This window comes from Cryptomeria japonica, chromosome 1, assembly GCF_030272615.1.
Source record: "Cryptomeria japonica chromosome 1, Sugi_1.0, whole genome shotgun sequence".
In the NCBI taxonomy this organism is placed as follows: domain Eukaryota; kingdom Viridiplantae; phylum Streptophyta; class Pinopsida; order Cupressales; family Cupressaceae; genus Cryptomeria; species Cryptomeria japonica.
In genome coordinates, this window is record NC_081405.1 from 8,851,270 (window position 1) to 8,866,413 (window position 15,144).

Below are 15,144 nucleotides of genomic sequence, written 5' to 3' on the forward strand. Positions count from 1 at the left end.
AAGCCCAAATTGTGAATTGTGTATTTGCAGATTTGAGAATAAAATTATAATTCTTGTTGCAATCTAAGTAGCAAAGAGTGTCTGCATTCGATTAATGTCTTGTGTGTTGAAGTTGATCGTAAGAGGGATTCCCTCTTGCCTCAATTGGTATCAGAGCGGTTGGTCTTGAGAGTGAAGAGGATACACCAGAACCTACAAGTGAAGAGTGGAGAAGTGTGAAGCGGTTGTGGAGAGCTCAAGAGAATCGTTGCAGGTATGCAACATCCTAAGTGATTGAGAGCTAGGAAGTCATGTTTGGCAAATTGCAGAGCATGAGAGAGATTGAGATGGATCATGAAGGGACCCGTGACGATTTCATTTTTGGAAACATATTGGGAAGAAAGTTATGGGATGTGGAAAATCCCCTTGAAAAAGGATAGTTGCAGCCGGAAGGAGAAAGATGTAAGAGCAGCCCACACAAGTGAAAAGAAGAAAAGAAATGAGGTGAGTAATGAAGAGCGAAGAGAGGAGAAAATGGTCACAATGGACCATCAATTGGGGACTAAAAGCAGAGAATGCGATGGAGGTAAAAGTAACTCACAGGTAGGAAGAGAGGAAGAAGTTCATAAGGTTTACCAATGACCTTATAAAGATGGTGTGTTGCTTGGAGAGAAAATCAAAAAGATTGAAGAGTTGTTCAATTTGAACGAGAATGAAGGTGTAGTAGATGTTCAAAAGGATGTTGCAGCAGCTGAAATTACGGAGGTAATCGATTTCTAATTTGAAAAGGATGTGCTTTTGTTATTAAGTTGAAAAGGTTAAAAGTTTGGCATTATACTGATCCACCTCCCCCACCCCCCCCCCTCTTAGTATAACTGTGTTCTCAACAGTCTCTACATTTGATAAATGTCTTGTGTGTTGAGGATGATGGTAAGAGGGAGTTCCTATTGCATCATATGGACCCTATTATGTTTACATGTGGAGTTTCTTCCACTAGTCAAAAATGCAAATAAATATGGAATACGTAAAGCCAAATTCTATTAGCACCATCCATGCATGGAAAATAAGGCAAAGCCTCTACATAGGCAAGAAAGCATTTGGGCCCTTACCTCAATGGCAAAACATTTAACATTTTCCTTAATCCATCAAAGATTAGCTTTGCACACTCAAATATATTGGTACACATACAAAACACAAAGTTCATACTACTTTGTGTCCATTGTGTCATCAACTAATCATTTCATGCATGCTGCTCTATGCCAGTAGCAGTTTTTCCCTCATCAAATTGTAAGGATGTCATGTCATGGTCTGTTTACTTTATAACTAAATTTCTCGTGCAGGATGTCCATGAAATAACAATTGATTGTTGTTTACCAAAGGAGAGGAATACTCCTTATATAAGCAATTACAAAAGATCTTTCCATAACGGAAACAATCAAGAACTAAAGACAATATAGAAAGATTCCAAATACTAACTAAGTGACTCACAAAATAGAAAGTTACTAAAAACTAAATAAACTACTTAAATGAGCATTATAAGCTAAATATTACAATATTACGTCCAAGGTTGCAGCCATTCTGAGATGAAATAATAGTAAGCTTCAAGATTGAAGATGGATGTGGTAAAAGAAGAAACATGAAATGAAGAAAGATATGAAGGCATGGCATTGTGCTTGGCAAATTCAGCCCATATTTCCACTTTGCAGTTCAATCATTGTTGAGATAACACTTTTCTCCAACAAGGTAAGGAAGGCACTAAAAACTCACTGGATCCATGCAAAATATGTCGTGAAATTCGAAGTCAAAGCCAGGTGCATCTTTTATATGGTTTAGCCACCTTCTTTCTCCTCCAAAATGAGCTGAACCTTAAATGAATTCCTCTCAGAGTGCATAAGACAGGTTGACACTTTTTGGTGGGCCAAAACAGCAATTTTTTCCACCAAAAGCATGGCAATTGCATTTGTTAACTGTGCCATCTTGTAAAGGCAGTGAGAAATCAATGTGTTAGGCACACGTGCCCATGGGTTTTTCCTCACAAAAATCCACCAAGCATTAGAAACTGAACAAAGATGTTAATGATTGCATCTAATTTAAAAGGGAGAGATTTCAAGTTAAAACAGGCACACTTTTGGAAGGCTTTTGCCATCAAATATTTCCACCTGCAGCTCTAAAAAGTGGCAAAGTCATCAGTGAAATGCACCAATCATAAAAAATGCAATTTCTTAAGACTTGGGTACACTTTATTGATGATTTTACAACCTGATCTCCCTGCCACAAATTCTATCCATATCCTATTCACTAGTAAATGGAGAACTATGAGAGATTTCCATTTAATTGTAGTTTTATTGAGGCTATAGAGATGAATTAAGAGCAGAAAATGAAGGATGACTTTGAAAAGATGGACAATTTATGCATGTCGGACATGGTACATGATTTGCAAAAGGTCACAATTTCAGGCCTAGCAGACACATCCAACTTTACAAAAGATTGCAAAATTAATAAACGTATGTCTCACAGTAATAATATTAAAATAGTTGATTTGGAGTGTATTGATACTTGTCAACAAGTCAAATCAACTTCACAGAATAATTACTGAAAAGGAAAAAATATCATATGATGTGCTGGACAGAAAATTCTTATATTCAAAGCAGAAAATAAAATGTGGGCCCCACAGTAAGAAAATGGGAAAAAAATAATTATAAAATATAATTCTTTTGCAATAGAGGGGGAGAATAAAAAAAAAATTTTAAAATTATAAAGTTCTTAATCATTTCCCAACCGTACGGCCTATGACATCAAAAATTAAAAGGCAAAATGTAAACAGCATTTATGATTAATATTGTCAGTCCTCTTTGACCGTACAACTGTAGTTTCCTCACCAAGCGGCTGCTATGACCATTGCCAACCATTTGGATGACCCAAAATCTACAATTTGCAATCTTTTGGAGTTGAAAGGATGTCACTGAGTTTACACTAACATATATAGAGAAAGATAAAGATTTTATGGCAAATAAGTATGATTTTATGGATGTCAATATGCCGGATCTCTTTCCCTTTCATGTGGATGTATCTAGGAGTGGGGACGAAGCAAGTTATCTACAACATAGTGAACTTCGGCTTCCTAAATTTGGGCTGTTTGGTGGAGGATGAACAATATAAGAGAATAATGGATCAAATAAAGTAAATGGAATCATAAATTTATTATCTGATGTATCTTGTTTTGACAGACAACCTCACCTTCCTATCATCATTGTTTTATCATTACATTCAATGTTCTAAGGATAGCCTACAACTGGATTTATTCCTCCTTCAATGTTGTGCTATGGCTCCAGAGGTGTTTGCTCTTAGAATTATTTAACAATTTGGCTTGTCTGATTATCTTTTGCCTAATATTATTTGTCCCAATAAATGGAACCAATATTAACATAGAAAATACTATAACCCTGATCATTCATGTAGTGGCAAATGTGAATGTTGCAGATTATCTACAAAAGACTTTTTGAAAATGGAGCTGATCTACAAGGTAGTTGTTGGTGATGCTACTTGTAGTCAGCTTCTTTCCATCCAGCATGCGACAAGGAAAATATCCCTTGTAGAAAGATTACTGGAAAGAGCTTGATCTTTGCCATCCAAGATGGAGCTCAAGGGATTTGCAGATGGAAAAAGAGCACTAGGCTCACTTTTGCAAGGCATCTATTGTGGTTAACCAGTTGGCTCCCTAGAACAAACCCTTCTGTCCTCTTTACAGTCTGTCTCCAATAGCTACTTCAAATTATCCATTTAGTGGTTTTCTATGCTTTTTTTTAAAGAAAATTATTGTAAGTCACACACTCCCAATGGTGTGTCGTTCATAGCTCTACATTTGCTTGTATTAGGGCTTTATATTTTCTCTTCAACTAAAACACAAAGACATTACATGGCAAATAATGATGTCATTCCACAAAAGTCAAATCAGCAATTTTGAAAGGTTGCACTCAATTCCTAGGATTTTTGCCATTCACTGCTTGCCACACACCAACCTTCTTCTTCTCAACTTATTAATTTTCTTACATTTATTTTCTTTGTAATTTTCTTGCTGGACTTGAATTGTTATTGTTGTAAACATCTATCAATGACAATTTAGGAAACCTTCCCTGCTGTTACTTAATGCTTACTTGTTTGGGGATGGTGTAGTCGACATACAATATGTTTTGCTAATATGATTATATTCGACTATCATTACTTGTTTACAGCTTTCAGATAGTTCAGGAAGCAATTGGTAGAGGATTGTGTTTCAACTGACAACTGTTGAGTCATTTAAATAGCCTTTGTGTAGTTAAGAAAAGCAATTTGATCCTTATTTGGCCATCTTTCGTTTACTTCTGCAATAGCTTCATGTGCAAATAAATATGCTTTTACTCCTCTATCTGGTATGTGTTGTTATTTATATCATTAATTCAAATATAAATTTTATCAGATAGAAGAGTAAACAACGATCATTAACAGCAGCAGCTAGTCTTAGTGTTCTATGTCTGGGCAGTTAAGAGTCTAATTTTAGGCCTTTTTGTATTTACTATTTTATTAGTTGTTTAAGAATGAGTTTTCTTTAAAGTTGCTTTCTTTCTGTTTTTTTCGCAGCTTAAAGCAGTCTTTTTTGGAAAGTTAATTATTATTCTCAAATCCCTAAAAAATGTTTATTCTAGCCTATAATAAATTCTTTGAACACAAAAACTTTCAGTGATAGTTGAAGTAAAGCTTATGCTACAGAAATTGTCATTCACATTTTTTATCTGAGTTATTGTCTTCTTGTGTAAGATTCTATGTATTAGCACTTATCTTTTATCTTAGCAAGTAACTTTGTGTACTTCTAAGTGGCTTGCTTTCCTTAAATTTTACAATGTCTGTTTCAATTAGTAGATTAGATTTCATTTAATCCTCTCTCATTAAAGTGGATCTACAGGTCTCTTCTTTTAACCAATTGGCAAGCATTTGTCCTTCAGTTCACTTTTTTGGTTGCAAATCATATATATCTTAAAGCTTGTTTGTGAGATAAGTTCCTTTCAGGTCTTGTACCTCCAAGATCATGCAAACCCCATTGATAATCTTGTAAAGTGTGCATAACTGTAAACTTGTATATAGCTTTAGGTTTTAGTAGTGTCTAGATCTCAGGGAGCTTCCCTTACTAACTTGAAGAGAAGTTTTCCTCATGTGCTATTCTATTTTGTGTTGCATCAACTGTATGCCAAAGACGCTAGCAGCTATCCCTAATCATCCAAGAAAACCCCTAGAATAGATTTATGCCAAGAGAGATTGGCAATTAAAAATAATGATTTGGCTTCTAACCAACCCCATAACCCTTAGTTGCTTAGCAATTCTAAAAGCCATGATTGACTATCTCCTCTTTCACATAAATGATGTTAAAAGCACCTACAATAACTGCCTTAACAGTTTTTTGACAGTTAAACTTTGATGACTTACTCATCATCCAACCACACTGAATTTGAAGGAGGTTCTTTCTGCCCTTGGATACACATTTTGAGTTGGATATATATGATTTGATGCAAACATTGTTTTCTTGTCAATATATATGTTTTTTTCCATATTTTGGTTGGTGATCTATTATGTCTAGAAAGTGGCAAGTTTTGATTTCAATTTTCTATGCTGTTTGGAACACTTGGACCCCATGTAAGTTTGCCCGTGTGGAACAACTTTCAATCTAGTGAAACATTAAAAATCTAGATAAAAATTGAATACAAGTGTAAATGCATGAAGCAAATTTCTATTAAAACTATATGCAATAAAACAAAGGCATGTCTTTATTCTTTTTAAAAATGAATATCATACTACTCCAAGAAAACATTTGATTTACACAAGGTGAGAATTCTTGATTACAGAGAAATATCTCCCTACATGAGCAAGAAAAAAACGCACGTAGGCCTACAATCCAGTGGATAGAAAATTCTCATCCCCCCAAAACCACTTAATCTTAGTTTGCACCCAACAAAAATCTCATCTTAAAACTTGAAAGTTCTTTAAAACAATTTTGCATCTTGTCCTCAAAAAAATTTGTCTTTTGATTTTCTCTTAGCTTTAATGCTTAATCCATTTTTATTGCCTGGAAAATATCCTTTATCTTATTATTCATTTTTTTTATATTATCCTTTTCATGACACTTTCAAACACGAGCCTTTCTTTCTTTTGTTGATCTTGACATTTCATTTCATTCCAGGTAATACCATTTGTGTTTCTTCGTAAATTCCTTCCGTTTATTGTTTAAGGTACGGAAACCTTACTATGTTTTTTCAAAAACAAGACAATAGCATCTACAACTGCAGCAAATCATAAATCTTAAATATATGCGCTAGAAAAATAATTCATTTACATATAGCTATTTTTTCATTTCTATTTCTGTGAGCTGTAATTAAGATTAAAGATTGCATTTAAATAAAACTCGAGAATCAAAAACCATAAGCCTCCTCCAAACTATAAAATCCCTAAGCCTTGCAAGCTTCATCCCATAAAAATAAATTTTAAACCAACATAAATACAGTCATTGTTATTTCAAGTGGTACTTTTCAGTATCATATATTCATGAAACATGAAACATACCGGTTTTAACACTTATTCCTTGATTTGATCAATTTTCAATTTTCTTCATTCATCATTTTTTAATTTTTAACATGATCTATGAGTGTAACTTTCATTTATATTTGAAAGAGTGCTTTTTCAATTCCACACTGAAGCTACCGATGTGAATCAAGGACTTTCTTGGTTAACACAGAAATTGTAAAGCTAAGAAACAAAGGAACCAGGATTTGCTTACGATACTGAAGTAATGATTGGACCGCTTGCAACATTGAAGGACACACTTCCTTAACTGGCAAAACTTCCTGCAAAATGTTTAGTAGAAATAAAAAATCAAATTGCTAATTGATACAAAATGCTTTCATAATGTAGAACAATATGGTAGTTTGCAGAAGAGAATAAAAATAAAAGCAAATGAGCATACTTGAACACTTCTTGCATCACTTTGGAAACCCGAAATTAGCATTCGCTGTAATGTTTTCAAACAGAGGAGCCATCTCTCACATGTCAATTGTAGTGCTTGCTGACGTTCAAATGAAAAAACAGTTCCAACCGGAGATTGAACAAAAACAGAAAACTCATGGAGAATAGTTTGCATATCACTACGCCAATGATGCCACGTATAATCAAAAAACTGGGAAGTGATCTACAGAGCAAAGTTGAAAGCCAATGAGAACAATGACCACAGCATAATACACAACTTTGATTCAACCTTGCTTAAAACTAATTCTCATAAAAAGATAACTATATAATTAAAACATAAACAACATAAAAGATAAATTATATCATGCGTGGCTTGAAAAGGGCACATTACTTAACCTCACTATTTTATGTATCAGAATAAAAGTTTACTTGTAAATTTCTATGCAAGAACTATCCTACTCTATATTGTATTGTCAGAGAGTACTATAACAGCAAAACAAGTATTCTAAATCTTGAATTTGGACTGGTAACAATAGCAGGTCATATGTTGTCATCTAAAAATTGTTTGCATATCACTATATATTAGATGGTGCATAGGCTCTGAAAAATAAGGAAAAAATTTGTAATTAGTAAATTCGTAGGTGCCTCTCTGAACAGAGAGAACTCACATATCTTGGCTCCAGAAGAACTACCAGTGAGACCCGTTGGCATATTCATGATGCCAAAAGCCCACTTCTTAGTTCTTAACCAAGAATTGCAGGCTGTCACTGGTTCATGAAAAACCTGGTCTCTTCATAAAGCCTTGGTCACCGAATTTCTACCTGACTGGAGATATTTCAAGCACAGTTACTGTTTGGATTGAGCTTCCTCTTCTTCCAAGTGAAAGATAGTTAGATTCTCTCCTCAAGAATATAGGAAATCAAAATGTCATAGGAGACTATATCATAGCCTTCAAGTTCACCAAGGACTAGAATCCGTATCTGTTGGCCTATTTAACTAGACATTTCAGCTACCACCAAATTGACAAAGAAAAAACTCAATTGAATTTTGGAAGTGTGTGACTCACCCACCAAAACTTCAAACAAAAATGTGGAAAAATGGTGGCATAGATCTGCTGCATTTCACATCATGAAATATAAAAATTTCAGTACAATTTAAGTCATCAGGCTAAAAATGAAAGCATGTTGTCAGCAAGTTGGCAAAAATCAAAATCTTTTTTCAAACAAAATATACAATGGAGAAGGCAGAAGGAAAAATAGATCAAAGAGGATGGATTCAACAATAAAATCACTGAACAAAAAAATATTAATACAAGACTTAGCAGTCCTGCAACAAAGGGAAGAATGCTATTGGTGGCAAAGATCCAGGAAATATGAACAGGAAATTCTTTCTTAAGTCTGTACTCGATACACAACATATCAACTCAGTCAAACAAATAAAAATAGACACTAACACAATTCTATAAACCAATCCACGGATCATATAATAGACTACTGATTATTTGCAGCTCTTCGTCAATAGAGGACACATCAATCTTCATAGGATTCTGGATTGACATCATCTCATTCTGCCATGTGGACATTTGCGCCAGAGGCACACATCATTTGGCTTTGGATTCCCTATTCATCCAACTTATGGGAATGGCTTCTCCAATCACTAGCAGATCTATTTCTTCTTAAGGGGAGAAATGTTGTTTGCAGGCAATGGCTCGTGTTCTGTCTTTGAGCCTTCATCATTTGCACTGTAATGTCCCTTCTAGACACACTTATAATTCTTAAATGACAATGTCTGATTTCTGCAATGAATCCATGAGATGAATTTTATGAAGACAAATGTATATAATTATGGCAGCCAACAATGTTACTGGATGTCTCTGATTTATATGATAAGTATGCTGCAGTGAAATGGTATACTTACTATATTAAGAAAATGCTATATACAATGAGATAGATGTTATTGCCTATACTTATAGGCTTATAGCGATATAGATTGCTGTTTCAGCTTTTGCTATGAAAATATGCAAAGGTAATGAAGCTGTTCCTGATTTCAATCTTTGGATGTATGCAGCCTGATTTACCTTATGAAGGCTACTGCTCAATAGAGTGATCCAATAATGGGTGTAGATGAAAAATAAAAGAAAATCCATATCCTCTGCAAATGAATTTGATTGACTCCTTATACAATGGGAAAGGTGCCTTAAGAGACATGTCTCTTGTCTCTTAATAATCGTTACTCTAATCGTGCACCTTCGTATCAATAAAACATAACCGATGGTGTTTGATTAGTCAATCCATGCCTTTTCATAACAAGGTTAACATTGATAAAGTTGGTTAGTTAAACCGTTCCATTAGTAATTGTTGTTATCGCCCAAATTGATTAGTTTCTTCATACTTCAATATTCTTGGAATTAGAGAATGTTTGATGACAATGGTTAATGTGATCTGCCTATTCATACTTTAATAAGGATGCTCATCCTGATCTGGCCAAAGGTTCTTTGATAATAATAAAATCGATATGTTTGCAAGGATCGATATTTCTTGATAGTCAAAGGATATTGAGACATTCCACAGTTCTATATTCTGATCATCAATGATCATCCCTTAACAATGCTAATCGCCATCTCTTGATTCATAACGATTTTAATCTTTAATTGATATTGATCAAGGAATATCGATTATCAATGTGAGCAACTTAGATACCGATATGATAGATATTGTTCAATCAATATAGAGGGATCGTTCATATCTTTGGTGATCTGAATAAGATAATCTATGCCGGTTTTGTATATATGGATATGTTCTACATATAGAATACTTATTGCTTCATAATGTCTTGGATAGGATGTTCATGCCAATGATGGTTTGGTTTTCTGATATCTTCCTGATCCAATTCTTCTTCTGTGAAGGTGGTCTTCTTACCTGAAACGGACATGTTACTTCTGCAATTTTGTCTCTTTTAGAGACTTCGCAAAATTGAAGAATCGTGTGTAATATTAGTGGTGTGATGTCAAGGATGGGAACATCGCATGCACAAGAGCTACTTTTTATGGGGGGATTCATATTCCCATCTTCTCTCTCCTGTTGGGGGCACATCTATTGTGCTTGTAACACAAGTAGTCCTTGGGGGTCATATCAAATCCTCATCCTTTCCTTCTTTCACTAGTACGCATCTATTTTTATTTTCTCTATTTTGGAGAGGAGTTTTGTCCTATGTGGTTATCTCCTTTTCTCTAGCTATGAAAGATTTATCTATTTGTACATTGGTATGTCATCAGGCCTCATAGCCGAGACCCATCCTTGCATGCATCATTAGGTTTTCCCCTTCTCCCTAAGTTGTACTTAAGGGTGGGTGTTGGAGTAAAATAGGCATATCACCTAATTAACTAATTAATCATCAATTAATTAATTAGATCTCCTTTTTAATTTATTACACTTGCATTAAACTTAGGAGTGTTTTTCTATTTTTACATCATTTTCATCTAGGGTTTTTCTTGCTTTTATAAAAACATTATTGTACATTGTAATCATCCATTAATCCATTATTGAGAAGACTACACTTGCTTTTTTGGATCAAACCATTTATCAAGGTTGCATAGCACAATCCATGGTTTTTTCTCTCTTCATGGGATAGGCGTTTTGGTTGCAGGTGATTTATGGGAGTTATGGGATTCATTGTCAACTCCAAAGTGTAGACACATAGAGACTTTAGAATTGCTGAAAAATGACCCAAAAAAATAGGAAGATCTAAAAACACAGTGAAAACATGACCAATAACTGAAGAAGAGGTAAAAATCGTTAAGTATCCATTCCAAAAGGAAAAAGCACCAAGCCTTGAGAATTTCCTTCTTGTTAATTGGCCTCGATGGATTGATTCATCTAACAGAGAGGATGCAAAAACTGTTTGGATGAAACTAGATGAAGGGTGGGTCAAAATAAAATTTGATGGGGCCTCAAAAGGTAACTCGGGGCCTTTGGAGGCAGGATGTGTTCACTGAGACTAGTGTGGAAATATACTAGCATGGAGCATAAAAAGGCTCGAGGAGGGGGTGAACATAGAGGCCGAAGCAAAAGTTGTTGTGCTTGCTATAAATTTAGCAAGCAAACTTTCAATGACTAATATCCACGTAGAGGGAGATTCACAAATAATCATTAATGCGATTATCAAAGGAGAGATGCAAATATGAAAATTAAATGAGGTCATTAAAATAATTAAAGAGAGGCTTCCTGTTGGTGTGTGTTTTATCACACACCAAACACAAAATAAAGATGCCCAAAAGACACTCTATCCTCTCTTGAATAAAATCACCGTGTATGCTAAGATTGCAAAGAAGATCATATGGCGATTCCAATGTTTTTATTGCGAACTAGCGACTTTAATGTTGGATATATAGCTCATTTGGTGATGTATGTTGGTAATCCAAGGGTAACTTGGGAATTTCATTCACAATGAAAACTTTCAGCTATTTCCTTTCTCTTCCTTGAACTTATACTTTCTGGTGCTTGAGCATTTTGAGATGCTTCATCATTATTCGAAGAATATGACTCCATAATGCCCATCAAATTCTAAGTAAGAGGCATATTTCTTCGTTTCAGCTCCTAGATTTGTTGATCGGCCCAGCATTTTGTATATTTAACAACTGGCCTCATCAAGGTGGTCAAATCTGCAAGTTCAAGATCAAACTATCTTGTTGCAGAAAGAGGTTTGCCCTCATCATATCGTGGTTGTGTGTATTCCCCATTATCTTCTAATAGGTCGGGCACGTGGAAAAGTTTAGTTGTCCTGATCAAATTCACAAGTAATCTTCACCACATTCTTTTCCTAATATCAAATTCATATGCTGCATTAGCCCAAAAGTCTTCAAGATCCATTCGGCAACTCGTCGAGTCATGAGCCCTAGACTTGGATGCCTAGCAAGTAAAAAAAGGCAAAAAATCAGTGTAGTCTCCATTAGAGACAAATGTCAAGGACATGAGGAGTGATAAAGCCGACGCCAACCTTGGACTTTGATGGATATTCTACAAATATTATTTTTCGAGCATTAGATATCAGCCAATAGAAAAAATAACTCTCGACGCCTTTATAAAATAATAAGTCATTTGAGCTTTCAGGTGTGTTGCCCCCGGAAAACCCCGCAAGGGCGCTGCCCCCAAACCGCTGTTGAATAATTTGGGGGGAAAAATGTGCCAATAAAAGTGGGGAGAATTTAACCTTCGAGTCTAATTAGGCTCCATATAACAACATTGGTCAATATTTATATCAAACTCAAATTTATGAAATTCTCTATTAAAGTTATTTCTACAAATCTGTCCAGTAATAGTTGTTCATTTATTATGATTTAGTTGCTATTCAATGTGCAAATATATTTGTTTAGTTGAAAAAGATTGAATGCAAATATGTTGGAAGACATAGCTGATAAGGTGCACCATGTTGTAATACTTTGAGTTCTTATAAAATGTCAAGTTGGTTACAAACCAAGTCTGCTCTGCAATTATTATTTTCTAAGCATTAGACGTTTAGCAAATGTTAGTTCTAATTGTTTGGAATATATTACAAGGACTTGGGGTGAAATCAATAAGGGTATCTCACAATGGTATCAAAGATTTGACCTTGCTAGCATGTTGGGTTAAGAGATGCAGTTGTCAGACAAAGATGAAGTCCAATCAAAATCACACTGAGCAATTCAATATAGAGTTTATAAAGTGTTTGCAGGTGTTCGACAAATATCAAGAAGATTTTATGAATTAGATTCATTAGATTTCCACAATCCATGTTGTTAATTTGCATTTATACTTGTGTGATCAATGTAAACTTGTGTATGTGCTTCTATTTGATGACATTATTGTGTCTTTAATATTTATTTATTAAAGGATGCATGAAACAGGTTTTAAATCCTTAATAAAAATTGAATTTCTTGGGTTTTTCAATTTGTTGAGTCTTGGCCGAGTCTTTGTTGAGTTTGGGCGCCGAGTTCAAGTCCGAGTCAAAAATCAGCTTGCCGAGTCCGAGTTGAAAATCAGCTTGCCGAGTCCGAGTCTTGTAACTATGATTCTAGTGATATACATCAAGAATGCATCATTTACTCGCTTGAAATGAGATTTATTGTGAAACTACAGTTGTGAGTAACAATCATACACATTGAATTCATTCTCACCATTACCCACTATACCTCTACAAATTAATCCTATGTACTTGTAATTTCTGGCAAGTAGGTAAATAACATAAGAACTCATATAGAAAGATTTTGTTCTTTCCAAGTTTCTTAGTTATTCATCTCTATTATCACTGATTATTCTCGCCCAGTTGAACATCTTAACTCTTGTAGTGATTTCATCAATGAAATAATACATCTAGGTTTCAAATGGTGCACCTTGAGGGCTGCCCATTACTCTATTAAGTAGTGTTGTGTGTTGCACACACTCCCTGTCGCCGACAGGGTCCCCCTTCCTGTTTTTTTTTAGCCTTTCGTTCTCGCCCTGTTGAGTTTCGCGCAAAGTGTCTCGCGTCCTTTCAAGCGAGCCCGCGACTGGTCCATGAAGTGATGATGTCAAAGAAAAGAGCCGATGAATCCATCAGGCTAGTCTAGCCCTCGGGCACGAACACTAAAAGTTTGTCCAAAATTGTAAAAATTGCCGTGAATGGGCGTAAGATGATAGAGGATGGTGAAGCCCGCCAAGTAAGAATAGTGCGTCTGAAGGTCGCACGAGGACCAAAATTGTCATTTTTTGCCTGAGGGCGATGAGATGGATTGCATAAGGTTTGTCTCCACAATGTTTGTGGGATTTGAATAAAGGATGATTTTCACCTGCTAGTGAAGGAGCGAATTTCCTAGCCAAAATGCCAAGGTTGCAAAGCTTGCCCAAATGCCTTAAAATTCCAAAACTGATCCAAAATCCAAAATTTGTAGAATCTAGCGAAAACTGATCCAAAATCCAAAATTTGTAGAATCTAGCGAAAACTAATCCAAGGTCTGAAATTTCACTTAAGTTCCCAAAATCGCCTTATGAGCCGAATTTCGGACCCAGAGGCCAAAATGTTAAAACTTCACCAGGTTGAAAGATTGCTAAAATTGCCCAAGGGGCCGAATTTCGGACCCTGGGGTTAAATTTCAAAAAATTCAAAATTTCCCAAAAATGGCAAATGGTCTGAAATTTACCTTCAAATTGCAAAAACCCCCAAATGGTCCGAATTTCACTTAAAATATCCAATTTCGGACCCTGGGGCCGAAATTCAAAATTTTGTATAAATTTGCAAAAAGGTGGTTAAGGTCCGAAATTCGTGGAAATTTGCAAAACATGCTAAATGGTCCGAAATTCTGGACAAGTTGTAAAAAGCGCCTTAAGCTCGAAAATTCGAAAATATGAAAAATTTGTGAAAATGGGCCTAGGGTCCAAAGTTTTTAAAAGTTGCGAAAATGTGCAAATAGTCCGAAATTCTTCCAATTTGCCAAGGGAGACAAAAAATCGCGAAACTCCAAACATGCCTTATGGTCCGAAGTTTCTTCGATTTTCAAACGGGGGCTTACGGTCCGAAGGTTTTTTGTTGCGAAAAGTGTTAAATGGTCCGAAAACGCCTTAGTAAACAAAAATGTCTAAACATTCGAAAATTCCAAAAGGCATCTAGGTCCGAAACTCCGAAGTCCTTGAAAAATCGCGAAAATCGCAAAGGCTTTGAAACTCCAAAATACTCCAAATCCGCCAAAAGGCGTGAAAGCTCCAAAAGGTCCAAAAAGAATGCAGCCTTTGAAGTTCACGCAGGTCGGGCAAATGCGAAGTATAAGTTTTAGAAGGGCCTCCATATTCGCCAAAGGGTCCGAAGTTGGAAGATAAAACGCAATTGAAATTCCAAAGTCCCCTACTTCTCCGAAAATCGCGACGCACAGGCCCAAATATAGGGAGTTCGAAATTGATAACCCCCCCCCCCCCCCAATTCTCCGAAATTCACTAGAACGAGGATGAATGTTAGGATTTTAAAATTTGCGGGAGCTCTTCAAACCTCCAGAGTCGCGCTGTAAAGGAGGATCATGTCCATAAATCCCTCCATATTGTCGAATTTCGCATGAAGGAGGATCACGTCCGATTTTGAAAGAGAGACAGGGCCAATTTAGCGTGATTCACATTCAAGGTAAAACACTGCATAAACTATTCCAAATCATTCAAGTTCAGATTACCAATTGCCCCA

The 15,144-nt window shown here is 35.6% G+C and overlaps 1 protein-coding gene across 9 annotated transcripts in view; it reads right to left on the reverse strand.

Moving 5' to 3' along the window:
* Window positions 1-15,144, reverse strand: part of LOC131036604 (uncharacterized) — a 263,434-nt gene that overhangs the window by 150,198 nt on the left and 98,092 nt on the right. For all 9 annotated transcript variants that reach the window (XM_057968520.2, XM_057968515.2, XM_057968518.2 and 6 more), the window contains 2 exons: window positions 6,968-7,189; window positions 6,782-6,848 (listed from right to left, as the gene is read on the reverse strand). In XM_057968520.2, coding sequence (XP_057824503.2) covers window positions 6,782-6,848; window positions 6,968-7,189 — 289 coding nt within the window. The remainder of the gene's footprint in view (window positions 1-6,781; window positions 6,849-6,967; window positions 7,190-15,144) is intronic.